The 16,134-nt window shown below is 49.4% G+C and overlaps 1 protein-coding gene across 9 annotated transcripts; it reads left to right on the top strand.

The window, feature by feature from the left end:
• Positions 1-78: 78 nt before the first annotated feature.
• On the top strand, positions 79-14,156 carry Uckl1 (uridine-cytidine kinase 1 like 1). Of its 9 annotated transcripts, none has more exons than XM_036184100.1 (16): positions 151-248; positions 358-550; positions 8,112-8,302; positions 8,391-8,497; positions 8,586-8,756; positions 8,836-8,907; positions 9,758-9,947; positions 10,031-10,092; positions 10,694-10,710; positions 12,768-12,866; positions 12,967-13,060; positions 13,161-13,223; positions 13,307-13,429; positions 13,540-13,647; positions 13,720-13,876; positions 13,956-14,156. In XM_036184100.1, exons 1-16 carry the CDS (start codon positions 227-229, stop codon positions 14,033-14,035), a joined length of 1,749 nt encoding a protein of 582 aa, XP_036039993.1. In that variant the 5' UTR covers positions 151-226; the 3' UTR covers positions 14,036-14,156. The 9 variants fall into 9 exon arrangements, with proteins under 9 accessions (XP_036039997.1, XP_036039995.1, XP_036039993.1 ...); XM_036184099.1 differs by having other exon boundaries at positions 331-550; positions 8,115-8,302; XM_036184098.1 differs by having other exon boundaries at positions 331-550.
• The last annotated feature ends 1,978 nt before the right edge of the window (positions 14,157-16,134 follow it).

Raw genomic sequence — 16,134 nt, 5'->3', positions numbered from 1 at the left:
GGGCTTTTGTGCGGATGAGTTTGTGTTGTGGCGCCGGCCCTTCCTTAGGCTTGCCGCATGGCCTTGTGGGGCTCGTAGTCCACACCGTGCTAGACTCCCGGCGCGCCTCCCTGGCCTCTGCCAGGTTCGGACGCCATGGCTGCGCCGCCAGCCTCTGCGGACGCTGCCCCTTCGCCCCTACAATCTACTGTGGCCCCAGACGTGCCTGGCCGCCCAGCCGAGCAGAATGAGACCGCGTGTGAGGACCGGTAGGCGCGGGCCTGGATAAGGCAGGGGGCCGCGCTCGCCTCTTGGGAGGGGTCAGTGCACGGCTTGCGTCCCTCCCTAAAGCCCGGTGGCTTCTTGGCATCTCTGCAGATGGGCAACTTGGTCTCCACATCTGCCTAAATCCTGGACAGGTTTCAGCGGTTCTCCGGAGCTTTGCGTCTTCCTGGGCCATGTGTCGGCAACCCCCTGCCAGGGAGAGGGAGGTGACAGGTGGCCTGGAGGGCCCCAGCAGATGGAAGGCGGAACTGGCCCACGCCCTTAGCTTTTGGAGGCACAGAAAGTGGTAACCTGTTTGACCTGTGTGGCCTGGGTGTTTGTCCCTAGTGGCTCTAGGCTCCAAGGTGGGTGGTGGGCGTGCTCGACCTTCTGAATTCGTCGAATTTGATCTCTCCAGTTCCTACCCACCTGGCGGCCAGTGGTAACTAGTGAAGGTAGAATCGGGTGGTGATCTCCACCTGCCCGAGAATTTGGGGGCCCTTTCCAGGCTTTCAGGAGGATGGAGAGGGCTCGGCCTGACCATCACGTGTGGCAACTCCAGGCCATGGCCGCCAGGGGTCGGTGACGAAGCTTGGAACTGCTTGTGGCACTTCTTCCGGTCTGATTGCACCAGTTGAAAGCCAAATGTCTTCCAGCTCTACAGGCCTCAAAGCACAGCTTGGGGAACTGTGAGCCTGGACGACTTTGGGACGGCAGGTACTGGAGGCGGATGAGGCAAATCCAGGCTAGTTCACACACTCCAAGACATTCTAACTAGTAGCCTGAAAAACTTGGTTGGGTCTAACATGGCTGAGTTTGTGATGCTTTCTAGTTCAGAAGGTCTTGATATAACCAGAAGCAAAGAGGTCATGGCTGGCTACATACTTCCGAAGGTTCCTGAGAAGATAGACTGCCCTGGTGCCTCAGGTACTGGCAGCAAGCAGTAGGAGAGGGAGTCGCTGATAGACCTCGTCCTCGAGGCTTTTTTCTTGGAGTCTCTTGACCTTAACTGGTACAACCAGTGGCTTTCATGTCAACATGCAAAATGGATATTGGGCTGAGATTATAGAAGTAGAGAAAAGCTAATGGTGCCCACCCAGAGGCTTGGGATGCAGGTGGAGGTGTGTGAGTGAAGGAGTTACAGTGTGGCAAATGGGCCATGAAAGCCTTTAATCTCCCATTCCTGTGTCTACCTTGTGAACATGATCTTGGAGACTATCTATGAACCATGCAGGTCTTCCATAGAAGCATCAGGAGGAGTAGCTTGACTATAGATCTAGCAACGGCAGAGGGACCTTGATACCTTTCTTAGTCCTTTGGTGGTCCAAGTGATGACCCTTCCTCTCTTCAGACCCTGCTGTAGACATTTGATTCTGTCTTCTCTGACACAGGGGAATGCAAATTATAGGACAGCTGGGCAGTGGTGGTGCACGCCTGTAATCCCAGCACTCGGGAAGCAGAGGCAGGCGGATCTCTGTGAGTTCGAGGCCAGCCTGGCCTACAAAGTGAGTTCCAGGAAAGGCACAAAGCTACACAGAGAAACCCTGTCTCAGAAAAACAAAAAAACCAAAATAAAAGAACACAAAAAACTTATAGGGCAGCTCTACTTCTATAATACTTATATCATGTAGGTTCCTTATCAATGAGGCACCTGCTTAGGTCCTCAGTAACCCCTATTTCCTTGATAAGGATAAGGTCTGCAGCAACTCCCTGGTGAGTGATGGCATCTGAGCTGTAGTGACAGAGCTGTCACCTAGTGGATAGGCAGGGGGAAAATGAAAGACTGAGTAGCGGCTCCTATCACCACCTACCTCATACAACCCTGAGACTTAAAACGGAAGCCTGAAAGGAGGAAACTTCAGGGACTGGAGTTATTGGCCAGGTAGCCTGATATAGCCTAGGTTAAGATGAAGTTTAGGGTTCAGGGTCTGATATTCTAGGGCCAAGTCTAGCAGCTCTATATGTTAACAGTAACAAACCTAGAATTAGGCCTTCCCTTTCTAAGACCAGCACAGTGTTAGCTTCCCACAGACCTGTTGCCTGTTTTTCTACCCACTGATCCTGACCTGATGGAGTACTCAAAGAACATGTTAGGATCCCTCTGTTGTAATCAGCCAGCCAAACTTATGAACTGATTCCCTAGGATCTCTTGACTCTGCATCTCTGCCCAGAACAACTCTAACCTCCCAGAGCAATCCTAGGGCATATCCAGCCAACCACCTGAGTGTGGAGGCAGAGGGACAAACTCTAAACACATACACACATACATGTAAACATATAGGCTCTTCTTGCTCCAGGTGTCTAGTAGGGATGTAGACGTAGCCATGAATTAGCTAGTGAGAAGCGCTGCCTCCAAGGTGCTCCCAGAGTAGCTCCTATTCAGGTGTGTGAAGTCTACTTGGAAGCTTCCTTTTTCCCAATCACCTGCCAGACTGTCTTCATGCTGGAGGCCAGCCACGTAGAATGAGGTTGCCGTAAGGACAGCCCACCCCTGGAAGAGAATCCCAAAGCCAGCAGAACCTCTCTAATTAGATCTTAAAAGTCAGTAAAGGGATTTCAGCTAAGACTGGGACCAAATCTTCCCTTTCTCTCTATGCTGTAGGCAGGGAGGTGAGTGTGTCCCCTGCTGACTGATGAGGCCTGAGTAGCCATAGGACTTACTGGAGCCTCTGTAAGGTGGGGGTGGGACAGTTATTCTTGGATGTGCTAGGGTAGAGTTTCAGATTTGTTTATCTTTGTAGGAGGCACCTTGGGGCCATGGAAGAGGCACCCAGCTCATCACTGACATTCAGATCACCTGGCCTAGAGGGTCCTCAGATTTCATTGTCTTGCTGTGTATGCATTTGGGGCACAACTGTATTTCTTCCAGGAGATTTGGGGAAAGGTACTAAAATACAGTGGTCCTCAGCAAGTCCAGGCTAATGAGCATACTGGCTGACACTGAAATATTCTTCACAACTGTCCTGGGGATTGTGCAGGCCAGAGTTAGTACTATTAATATCTGGTGCATGAGCCCTAACCGGGTGATCCTCTTATACATGTGGCCTTAGCCTCTGAGACTAGCATTGTGTGCCCTTAGTGCAGTAGGGCTCCTGGGGCCACATAGCTGCTGTGCCCCACCCCCTGTATATAGTAAGCTACTGCTGCCAGCCTAGGGGTCCAACCCTACCTAGCTCTTCTGCTGTGCTGCCCACAGGAGTGATTCCATCCGTGGAGGATCAGTTCAGGTGCCCAGAAATCCCAAGCTGTCCTTGGGGACAACAGTAGTTCTAAGAGGTAGTGATACTCTAACTGCTAGCACCTAGACCACATATACCTGGGTCATCCCACTGTCCAGGGATACCCACCTCTGAACCCTCTGTACCTACCTGCATCCTTGGCAATGAGCAGCCCCCCAGCTTACCCTGGCATCAGGATCTCAGGGTGCAGGACTCTTGGAGCAGAAGGCAGGTGAGTTGCAGCAGAGTCCCTGCTGAGGAGAACCCCACTTCCCAATGATATTGACCACTTCTGACTTGTGTGTGATGCGTGTCCATAGATATCTCTGAAAACAAACAAGCCAGCAGGTACTCCTGGGAACCAAACAATACTCAGGGCTGCAGATGTGACTGGCTTGGGATTGTAGGTTATGGTAATGTCTCAACTCTGTTTGTACAAATGAACTTTGTTATTGAGGCCAGAAGCCCCTTTGTCTGTCTGTGGATAAGAGATGAAGTATTTTGCGCTACTTTCCCATCAAGAGACACCTTTTGTGAAAAATGGGGTGATGCCTTATCTCTGGCTCCAGGAGACAGCTATTAACTTTGAGGAGGACAAGGGGTGCTGGGTTTGGTACAGACACAGCATGAGGTGGATTTTTGGCAAAGTTCTCCCTGATCTACTTGCAACTGTGCACTCTTCCCATCAGCAGCACAAGCCTTGGAAGGGATCTTCACCAAGGTGGAGAAGAGTGGCTGATGGGGAACTTAAATTCCCCTAGGGAAACTGGTACTGTGAGAATCAGGGCGATCAGGAAAACAGCCTCAGCCTGTTGCCTCCTTTGTCCAATTTCTGTCTGAGTGTGTCATGGCTTTGTGTGTACTTGTGTTTACCAGTGGTGGCCAGGGCACAGCCTATAGGCAGGCTTTATCAGGTTGTTTGGCCCTCTTGCAAATCAGATGCTCTGCATTGGAGTAGTTTCCTCCCCAAAGCTGAGGGCAGCTCCCTGGGGAAAGTGGAGGAAGCTTGGTGGAGAGACAGAGAACCTGAATTTGTTTTTTGTTTATTGTGGCTTCCCAGAGCTACACTGTATACTGTGGTCATGCTGCCACTAGGGACCAAGGCAAGACCCAGTCTGGAACCCTGCTCTTTTCTCTAGCTGGGGCCCCCCAGCTCTTGCCCGCTGGAAAGGACAGCCCAGTGGATAAGCTTCACAGATCCATTTGTTTACTGTGGATGGATTAGTATACTCAGGTGAGCAACCAGTTACCCTATGTCTGGGGACCTGGGGATCTCATTTTTTGTGTTTATAGTTGTTGCCTCCCTTTTTGACTGAGCCATTCAGGCAGGCCCGAGTTGGGATGCCGGTGATACCCCTTCAGTAAGCTCATCATTTTTCACCTGTGTCCTTACATGCTATCTGTCCCTAAGATCCTTGACTGGTAGACTCAGTTCTCAGTATTCAGTTGTGTTGTTTATACCTAGCCTCATGCTCGCAACTCCTGCACATGTCTCCAGTGCAGTGGAGGTAAGGCTGAACTTTTAACAGACTAATTATTCCCTATGCTCGTTCTCTGAGCTCTGGTAAGGATGAATGGTACAGAAACAAGCAGGCCTATTGTCTTTGTCCCCAAGGATGAATGCAATGTGTTTTCCTGGTTGAATGCAAATGGGCTCTTTTCATGATACTCACTTGTATCTATGTTGTCCTGCACCTTTCAGAGCTGCCAGTATGAGCAGTTACATGTTGGGTTTCTACCCATTCTTCCCACTGCCTGTCCTCCAACTCATGTGCATACAGCCACAATCTTTCTGGTTCTAGGAAGGATTATCCAGCTGAGAACATCATTATTCTCAAACTGGGCTATCCCAGAGGTAGAAAGAAGCTTGCCTTGGGCCACATCAGCCCTAGGAAGCATCATACTAAAAGATGTGAGGCAGCAGTAATAGAAATTGCCAGACAAACCCAGCTTCTGTTTTGATGAGAGAGCTTGTACTTGTAAATCATTCAAATGAGCCGGGCGGTGGTGGCACACGCTTTTAATCCCAGCACTCAGGAGGCAGAGGCAGGCGGATCTCTGTGAGTTCGAGGCCAGCCTGGGCTACCAAGTGAATTCCAGGAAAGGCGCAAAGCTACACAGAGAAACCCTGTCTCAAAAAACCAAAAAAAAAACAAAAAAAAAAAAAAAAAACATTCAAATGTGACAAAAGTCCCCTGTCCCAAATTGTGGTCTCCAGGGAAATCCTGATTATTATACTGGCATATTTGCCTTCAGGGTTTCTGAGTACATACCTTTCTTACAGATACTGGTATGTATGTACATTTGGGTGAGCATGTTTTGGGGGTATACTGAAGATCAGGCCCCAGACTTGTTTATTAAGCTATGTCCTCAGTCCCTAAGTGAGCATCCTTCATCTATTGGCTTTTATGTAAACTGAACCATTTTTCATTACAGTATACTTTTTTAACCTGACACATCCATCTGCCATTTCTATAGGCAGCCCTCCTACCCATCAGACACTATCTAGTATCGTCAGTATACACAGGTCAATTTGACCCCACATGGGTGAGCCATAGCCTGCCAGGCTAAGCCACTGACCTGAGAGCTTCTTGGGTAGTTTGAAAGCTGAGGCTGGAATCATATGGCCTACCCAGATTTCCCTTTAGACAGTGGCCAGAAAATGCCTGTTAAGCGTATGTCTCATTCTCTTAGCACCTTTTAAAATTATTATTATTATTATTATTATTATTATTATTATTATTATTTTGGTTTTTTGAGACAGGGTTTCTCTGTAGTTTTGGAGCCTATCATGGACTAGCTCTGTAGACCAGGCTGGCCTCGAACTCACAGAGATCCACATGCCTCTGCCTCCAGAGTGCTGGGATTACAGGCATGCGCCACCACCGCCCAGCTAAAATTAATTTTTTTAAGGTTTGTTTTTATTTTATGTGCATTGTTGTCTCACCTGCATGTGTGTCTGTGTAAGGGTATCAGATCCCCTGGAACTGGAGTAACAGACAGTTGTGAGCAGCCAAGTGGGTGCTGGGAATTTCACCTGGGTCCTCTGGAAGAACAGTCAGTGCTCTTAACTGCTGAGCCATTTCTTTAACCCTTTCTTAGCACTTTTGCATCAGGCTGTACCTCAGAACAAATGGCAAGTATTAGGGAGGGGATGCAGCACATGGAGCCTCTGTAGAAGCTGCTTGTCTTAGGGTTTCTATTGCTATGGAGAGACATCATGACCACAGCAACTCTTTTTTGTTGTTGTTTGTTTGTTTTTGTTTTGTTTTTCTTTTTTGTTTTTGTTTTTTCAAGACAGGGTTTCTCTGTGTAACTTTGGAGCCTTTCCTGGAACTCACTCTATAGCCCATGCTGGCCTTGAACTCACAGAGGTTGCCTGCTTCTTCCTCCCTGAGTGCTGGGACTAAAGGCATGCACCATCACTACCTGGCACAACAACTCTTATAAAGGGAAACATTTAATTGGGGCTTGCTTACAGTTCAGAGGTTTAATCCATTATCATCATGGCAGGAAGCATGGAGGCATGCAGGCAGACATGGTGCTGGAGAAGTAGCTGAGAGTTCTACATCTGGATCCACAGGTAGCAGGAAGAGACAGTGAGCCATTAGGCCTGGTTTGAGCTTCTGAAACCTAAAGCCTACCTCCAAGGCTACATCTATTAGTACCACTCCCTATGGGCCTATGAGGGCCATTTTTATTCAGACCACCACACTGCTCATTCTCAGATGTGAAGGCAATGGCCAGTAATGGAACCCCTTTAGGAATGCAGACCAACTGCTGTATCAGCAGAGTTCTGATTGCCCACCTAGCATGAGTGATAGGCTATGGTTGTACACAGTTACACAGATCTGCTCTGACCTTTGGGTTACATTTCCCTCTTGTACCCTCTGTTAGTCTCTCCTTCTCTATCCTGGGTCACCTTCTCAAACCACTACCACACACATACATGTGTGTGTACACATACACAATCAGCCAAGACAGGTGGCATTTACAGGCTGCTGGAGGTGTCTGGCTTGGGAACACAGAAGGAGTCATGCTGAGAGGTGGGTTCTTCATAGATCTTCTAGCCTCCCTTCTTACTTTCTGTCCTACATTTCTTTTTTTTTTTAATTCTTTTATTTTACATACCATCCCCCAGTTCCACCTCCCTCCCTTTCTCACACTCCCCTATACCCCCCCCCTTTCTACGTTTCTTGACAAGGTGCCAGACCAGGGAGTCCTCCAGAACATATATCTTGCCGCTGGCATGTGGCCAGTACATTGCACTCTCACCTCCCAGGGCAACAAACATCCTGCAGTACAGCAGTGGCTGGAGTACCCAAAGAATATGCTGTGTTGGGGAGAGGGGCACCGTCCTTAATGGGATCGTCCTTATCCTTGAGTATTCATTCCCTGGGAATGAGGCCCTACCCACCATAGTCCACAGAGGAGTAGGATTGTAGCTCTGAGATTGTATATACCCTTGTATGTCCTCTTGCCACTAATTGCTGTCCCTTTTCCTTGCTGTGTGAATAGTCTAAGGTCTTATGCCCCCATTTATTCCATGGACCAGCTATAGGTATGTTTCTTGGGCACACACTCCCCACTTGGGCATGACCAGGGAGATTGACAACTGTTGATTGAGGCTTAGCACATTCCTCTTCACAGCAGCAATGCAGGGTCCTTGGACAGACTTCTCCCACCAGTGGGTACCGGACGCTCACCCCGGAAGCGCACCACCAGCCAGTGCAAGTCAGAGCCACCCCTGCTTCGTACAAGCAAACGTACCATCTACACAGCTGGGCGGCCACCATGGTACAATGAACATGGCACACAGTCCAAGGAGGCCTTTGCCATTGGTAATAGCAATGTGGGAAGGCACCTTGGGGATCAGGCTGCATGGTCTGCCCAGCTGCAATTAATTGCAAGGTAACCTTTCATGCACAGGCTTGGGAGGTGGCAGTGCATCTGGGAAGACCACTGTGGCAAGAATGATCATTGAAGCACTAGATGTGCCTTGGGTGGTCCTGCTGTCCATGGATTCCTTCTATAAGGTGAGGCCCTGTTCATCTCCCTCCTTGTGACTCCTTTGCCCCTACAAATGTAGGTCTGTGGTCACTGGGTTTCATCATGCCCCCCTAGGTTCTGACACAGCAGCAGCAGGAACAGGCTGCCTGCAACAATTTCAACTTTGACCACCCTGATGCCTTCGACTTTGATCTCATCATTTCCACCCTCAAGAAACTAAAGCAGGGCAGGAGCGTCCAAGTACCCATCTATGACTTTACCACTCATAGCCGGAAAAAGGACTGGGTAGGCCCATGGTCTTAGGGCTCTGGAAGGGTCTGCAGGGGCCTTAGCTGAACATTGAAACTCCCTGGTTCCTTTGCAGAAAACACTATATGGTGCAAATGTCATCATCTTTGAGGGTATTATGGCCTTTGCTGACAAGACACTGCTGGAGGTGAGAGCTTGCTGGGAGTACCCACTCCAAAGGCATCCCCTTAAACACAATTCCTTTAAACATCCTGCCTTATCTCCATGGCCTCCATGCTCTGTGCTCTCTGAGAAGATTGCTTCCTATCAGGCACTTCTAGACAAGCCCCACCTGGTGTATCCTAGACAGCAGTTCTGTACCATTAGCAGACTGACTACTTCAGTGGAGTGTGGCTTCTGGGGACAGTAGTTTCCTCTCCTACCTGTTGAGAGCTGTGCTTCTGTTCCCCCTGCTCTTGATATTCTTCTTTGTTGAGGAACAAACAAGGACTTAAAGTCAGTGAGTTTGAGGGATTTTGCTGCAAGGCCTCCAGGATATACCAGAGTGTGACCCTGGCCCAGGCCAAGAGGACTCTTACCATGTCATTACCTTATCATGGCAGCCCTGATCCCCACATAGCTCCTTCAGGGATCACCTATCACATGTTGACTGGAGGAAGCCATACCCTGAGCTCACAAAGCCCCACTCCTCCAGTGTTGATGGGAGGTCTGAGTAAAGTCATATGTACATCACACTGCCAAGTCCCATTCCTGCCTGACTTGTCAGTTGTCTCCATTCTGTACCCCATACCCACAATGCATCCCAATACATACTTTCTATGAATGCACCCTACATGCACTAACCTACACGCACTAACCTACACACACTAATGATTAGGCCAATGAGTGTCCTGTGGGCAGCTGGCCCCAATGATCATGGTCCATAGACCATGAGCTCATCATGTTGCCACTCTGGCTCTGTGGATCCTGGCTTCTATTTAATGGTGTCACTGGTGGCTGCCTTAGCCCTGTGAAACTGGATTGTTGTCCCCACCCAGCTCCTAGACATGAAGATCTTTGTAGACACAGACTCTGATATCCGACTCGTACGGAGGCTACGCCGGGACATCAGTGAGCGAGGCCGGGACATTGAGGGTGTCATTAAGCAGTACAACAAGTTTGTCAAGCCTGCTTTTGATCAGTACATCCAGCCTACCATGCGCCTGGCAGATATTGTGGTGCCCAGAGGTGAGCTTGTCAGCCTTGTCTTCCAGCCAGTGGGGCAGAAGGGCCAGCAACTTCTGAGTTATCCTCTCTTTCTCCCACTCCAGGGAGTGGGAATACAGTAGCCATTGACCTGATTGTGCAGCATGTCCACAGCCAGCTGGAAGAGGTTAGTCAGCCAGATAGCACCCAAAGTCCCTGTCTGTTGTCCCCACGCAGCAGCCTGCTCATCCAACCCCACCCATCCACTGTCCCCTGCAGGTACTGACTCAAGTGTTCTGAGTCTGCTCCCTAACCTTATTTAAATGGCCTAACCCTCTAGGATAGGCAAGGGGACTTGACCATTCATGGAAGGGTGCACTCCTCTCCCTCCCAACCCTGAGAGTAACAGGGTGATCCACTATCCACTAGTCTAGGATTGTGGATTTCAGCATTGAGTCCCCCATATTCCCTTTCTGAGTGGGTCACTTTACCAGTGATATTTTCCCACTATACATCCCACATTAGGTGGTTTATGGCTGGGCTATGGTGTTTGGCTACAGTCCTGCCTAGGCACTACTACTACAGCCCAGAGCCACTGGTCCCAACCCAGCTTGTCCCCACTTTAGAGGGCCTTAGAAGCTTGCCTCCTCTTGTAGCTTGCAGACCCTGAGCTATTTCCACATGGGCTGTGGAGTGTCTATCACTGGGGGCTGGGGGTAGCCTGGCTGCTTGTCCTGGTCACTGATGCATCACCCATTCCCTTGTGTCTCCCTGTATTGCTGCCACAGCGTGAACTCAGCGTCAGGTAAGACTCCACAACTCTGCACAGATGGAGGCATTTCCAACATCTACATAGAGCTCCGGGTCAGCTGTCACCTAGCCAAGCAGACAGTCCATATCACAGGGCTAGAGTGGCGCAATTTTGCTGCTACTCCCTTTGCTGGCAGATAAGAACACTGAAGTACAGAGACATTAAGGAATTTTCCCAGAGTTTTTGTTTATTTGGTTGGGTTTTTTGTTGTTGTTGTTGTTTGTTGTTTTGTTTTGTTTTGTTTTGTTTTTCTCTCAAGACAGGTTTCTCTGTGTACTCCTAGAACTTGATCTGTAGACCAGGCTGCCCTCAAACTCAGAAATCTGCCTGCTTCTGCTCAGGAATGCTGGGATTAAAGGCACATGCCACCACCGCCTGGCCTTTCCCAGGGTTATGTTTTACCCATGCTGGCCAAATGTTCACAGAGGCTCTTTCCTCATACAGCCTATCTTGGGGTCCAGCCACAGAAAACACAGCTGTCCTCCTGGACTAGCGCTGCCATGCACAATCCACACTGACATGTTCCTGCAATCATAAACCCTGGGTCTGCATCTAGGCTACTATATCTTATAAAATGAGCCATCCCATGGGCCATAGGCTCAGTTGAATCTCCCTGGGGAGTGGGGAGTAAGGGCTTGGCTCTGCCTTCTTCACCCAGGCCCTGCCCTGTCATAGCTTAGTCTTCAAACTGTAATACAATACAGGCAGGAGGAGCAATGCTGGCATTGCAACAGGAAGCTGGGATAGGCTGTTATACCATCATCATCCATTGCTGATCAAAGCCCAGGCAAGAGCCAGAGGTAGCACCAGGGTCCTGCCCTTCTTCAGGCTTTCCTCAGAGTTGGGAAGATCTAGTTGAGCCATTGTGGGAATCCTCATGGTCCCCTGGACACCTTTAAGAGTTCTGAGCCAGTGTTGGAAATGCCTCCGGGGCTGTCTAAATAGCCCTGCTTTCTGTCCTTGCATGAGTCTCCATTTGGCCTCACCAGACCAGGGTGCCATGGACCTGTGCCAGGGCCCTTATAAAGCCTCAATTCTGAGAAAAGTCTCTAGGCACAGCCAGCTCCACTTTCCATTTTCTGGTCAGCCAGGGAAGTGGTGGCTGACTCACTTGGTCTCTGTCAACTCTAGGAAGTTACTGGTGAGCAGGAGGGAAAAACATCTGGGTGTAGGTGGTGCTCCACCTTCAGGCACCAAGGGTGTCAGTGCCAAGACAGCTGCCAGCCTCCTGCCTCAAGTCTTTAGCCAGCTGATAGCTACAGGGTTCCTTCTGTAGGGACTTGGCTGCTCTCCCCACTAAGTGTTCTTCTCTGTTCTTTTCCTCTTCATAAACCTGTTTCCTGCCATGTTCCCTCCCTGAACACGCTCTTCACCTGTTGTGCAGAGGAAGCTGCGTTGGGATATGTGAGCAGAGCAAGCTCTGAGTGTGCTGTACTGTGTGCTGCCCCACACCCTGCACTGCTCCTGCACTTTGTGCTTCAGTGGTCCCTCCCTTCCACAATCGCTGTTTGTATCTTCCCCCTAACCAGCCCTCCCTCCTTCTGCCTCTCACAAGTCCTTGGCCCTTCCCTCTCCAGGCTTGCGTTTTGAGTGGGTAGCCTTTGGCACTGAGCCCTCCTTGCTTGGCTCTCCCTCCTGAGAGGGGCTACACCCTACCTGGGGTATGGGTCTGAGTGGAGCTTGACCCTACAGCTTACATTCTCCCAGGAGAAGTTGCGAACAAGCTGTCCATTTGGAGGCTGAGATCTGTTCCCACAGTAAGCTCCCTTGTTACCTATGTTTGGCCTCTTTACTTTATCTGAGCCTAGGAAGGGACCCTCATGCCTCAGCCCCTCAGCATCCTCCTCACTGAGACTGTGTTCAGTGTTCAGAATTGAGCATTCTCACTTTTGCCTGGCATTTTAGGTGACAAGTCATCTTTCTTGAGTAGCCATAGTCAGTAGACAGCTTCCACCCTGCATGTGCCCCTGCCCTCATGGTGATGTTCAGATGTCCTCTGGGAGCAGAAAGGGACTTTTGGATAAGATATGCCAATCAATTTGTATCTCTAGGGCTGCTTTGGCATCAGCTCACCAGTGCCATCCCCTTCCCCAGACATTGAGTGTCCTCAAGAGCACACCACAGGTACGGGGCATGCACACCATCATCAGGTAAGGGCCCACCTATGGAGTGCTATACCCCCAAATCTGCTCCACTCTACCCCTAGGTTCTGGCCCATCCTTTTCTAAAGCCTGTTTATTCCACTATCAGGGACAAGGAGACCAGCCGGGATGAATTCATTTTCTACTCCAAAAGATTGATGCGGCTGCTTATTGAACATGCACTGTCCTTCCTACCCTTCCAGGTATGGGTTTGTGGGAGAAGGGGTAGGTGTCTTGCCATCCTGGGCTTATGATGGGGGGCTCAGCTCTGGCTGCACATAGATACCCCAACTCATTATGCAGGACTGCACTGTACAGACCCCACAGGGGCAAGACTACGTGGGAAAGTGCTATGCTGGAAAGCAGGTGAGATGGCAATAGCTGCTGAGTAAGAGGCTATAGGTTGGGGCATCCAGCTTGCAGCTTACTCAGCCTCCCTTTCCTGCTAGATCACTGGAGTGTCCATTCTTCGCGCAGGGGAAACCATGGAGCCTGCACTGCGTGCTGTGTGCAAGGATGTGCGCATCGGCACTATCCTCATCCAGACCAACCAGCTTACGGGGGAGCCTGAGGTGTCCAGCCAAGGGAGGGCTGGGGGTCACAGTGATGCCCAGCCTGAGGAGAGTGGGGGGCTCAGAAGCCTGATGTGGGGGCCCTACTCTAACCTTACTATCAATTATAGCTCCACTACCTGAGACTTCCCAAGGATATTAGTGATGACCATGTGATCCTGATGGACTGCACAGTATCCACAGGTGCTGCAGCCATGATGGCTGTACGTGTACTCCTGGTAAGTGGACCTGGGTGGGCTGCAGGTAAGTTCCCTTGGTGTTGGAACTTATCCTGTTCCCATGCTGCACAGGACCATGATGTGCCAGAGGACAAGATCTTTTTGCTCTCCCTGCTCATGGCAGAGATGGGTGTGCACTCTGTGGCCTATGCATTCCCACGTGTAAGAATCATCACCACAGCTGTGGACAAGCGTGTCAATGACCTTTTCCGTATCATCCCAGGCATTGGTGAGGCTGTCATAGCCCGGGGGCATGGCTGATGACCTAGGAGGACCCAGTCACACAAGGGTCCCATTTCTTTTTGCAGGGAATTTTGGTGATCGCTACTTTGGGACAGACGCAGTTCCTGATGGCAGTGATGAGGAAGAGACAGCCTCTATGGGCTAGTTCCCAGTCTAAGCTACTTGTATCTCTATCAAGCCTCCCTGTCTCCATTAACTTATTTGAATTTAAAATGTTACCATTCAGTTTACACATTTCTAAATCAAATAAAGCTTTAGAAAATGGAGGTGTGGCAGAATTTATTCTGGGTAGGCTCAGCTGAGGCAGTCTCCAAGGTGTATGTAGTGGTTTGAATAGCCCCCAGACTCATGTGTTTGAATCCTTAGCCCATAGGGAGTGGCAATAGTAGGTGTGGCCCTGTTGGAGGAAGTGTGTCACTGTAAGGGTGAGCTTTGAGGTCTCACATACTTAAGCTACGCCCAGTACACAGTCTCCTTCTGCTGCTGGCAGAACAAGATGTAGAACTCTTAGCTTCTTCTCCAGCACCATGTCTGCCTGCATACTGCCATGTTTCCCACCATGATGATAATGTACTAAACTTCTGAACTGTAAGATAGCCCTAATGAAATGCTTTCCTTTTTAAAAAGGTGTCTCTTCACAGCTAATAGAAACCTTAAGACAGAAGTTGAGAATGAGGTGTAAGGTCCAGCTTCTATCCAGCAGGACAAGGTATTCTCTTCCCTGTATTCTTTTCTTACAATTGAAAACTTATTCATTCATTGCCTCATGAAGATAAGGGAAGTGGGCCTCCAAATGAACCACACAGCCCAGTGCCCACCTGATCTGGACCCACAGACAGGGCTACCTAGGGTTCTGAGAGGAGGCAGCCCCTGTGACCACTTCCTCCCAACCATATTTATACTACCAAAAGATCCAGAAAAAGCTGGTGTGTGGGCAGCTATGACAAGGACTGAGCCATGGAAGAAGACCCAGCTCCAAGATGGTCAGAGCCTCAGGTCTTCAGAGCCAAAGTCTCATGTCCAGCCTTGCCCTGCTGCTACTAAGACTCTAGAGGGTAAGAGAAGCTTCTCTGGAAACTGTCAGGCATCTTACTCACTGTCATGTTGATTCTATCCCAATGAGGTAACAGACATATGCATAGGGACAGCTATTGGATATGAGCTGTGGGTCTCTGAACTGTGACAGGTAGGCCGGGAACCTAAAATAGGTTCCCCCAAACCCTATTCAAGCTTGGCTTGTGCCTTTTTCCTGCTTGTCATGGAAAAACTATGAGAAGCTGGGTAGGGACCAGGTCCTTCCTAGGAGGGTTCTACCCAAGTCCAACCAGGATGACTGGTTCCCAAGAACAAATCAAACCAAACACATATATGCACAAAATCCAGCTGCCTTAGCAGGGTTGAAGGACTAACAGGTTCTTCATTCTGGACAAGGCATTTAGAAATGAGGTGTCAGAAGTGAGGGGAGGGGTGTTCACAGCTAGACCAGGAAAGAGGAAATGAGGCCTCATTCCACATGGGACCCAGTAGGGACCAACATCAGGGGCCATTTCAGTGCCAAATTCACAAACAGAATTAGGCAGGAATCACTAATAAGACACACATGGTCTGCAATGAAAACATTTGTTTTACAACAGCTATCTTTATTTTAGGTCAACATTTAGACAGGTCACCATGCGGAACCACCACAGCTTTCAGTTTGGCCCTTGGAAAGTACACCAAAGTCATTTAGTCTGGGCTGACAGCAGCTTGTACTCTGCTGTATACAGATTTCAGTAGCGGGTAAAACTAGTACAGGCTTTCCATGCACTTGAATTCAGCTCTTAAAAATTGTCTTTAAGTAAAAAAACTTTCCCCCAACTTAGCATGAGACACTTTCCTAGAAAACTATCTACCAGCAGCTCAGCCTATGGGGCACTTGACTGGGGCCCTTTCTTGGGCACAGAAAACCCCTACCTGGGCTACCTTTTACATGGTTACTGATTTTAATAGGTGCTCATAAATTTTAGTGTTTCAAGAGAGGAAAGCTTCTAGTCATGTCCTATACCTCATATATTTGATGGTCAGGTGATCTTGGCATGGTCCCCAGGAATATATTTGGTATAGTCACCCTTGTGCCCAACATACATACCTGAAGCCAAATGCTGGCCAGGGCCTATGCAGTGCATTCATGTATATGTACCTATATGTATACAATAAGCTTAGGGTTTCCTTTTGTGTTTTGCCAAGAGATCCTACCCCTGCCCA

This window comes from Onychomys torridus, chromosome 4 (genome assembly GCF_903995425.1).
Source record: "Onychomys torridus chromosome 4, mOncTor1.1, whole genome shotgun sequence".
Classification (NCBI taxonomy): Eukaryota; Metazoa; Chordata; class Mammalia; order Rodentia; family Cricetidae; genus Onychomys; species Onychomys torridus.
This window is presented reverse-complemented; position numbering and strand designations above follow the sequence as displayed.

What these genes read in the sequence shown, in the direction of transcription:
- Uckl1 (XM_036184098.1), top strand. Translation starts at nt 227, where the DNA reads ATGAGACCGCGTGTGAGGACCG. An exon ending in ATAGCCGGAAAAAGGACTGG is followed by an intron (nt 8,757 to 8,835) that starts GTAGGCCCATGG and finishes GTTCCTTTGCAG; the next exon opens with AAAACACTATATGGTGCAAA. An exon ending in GGCATGCACACCATCATCAG is followed by an intron (nt 12,867 to 12,966) that starts GTAAGGGCCCAC and finishes TTCCACTATCAG; the next exon opens with GGACAAGGAGACCAGCCGGG.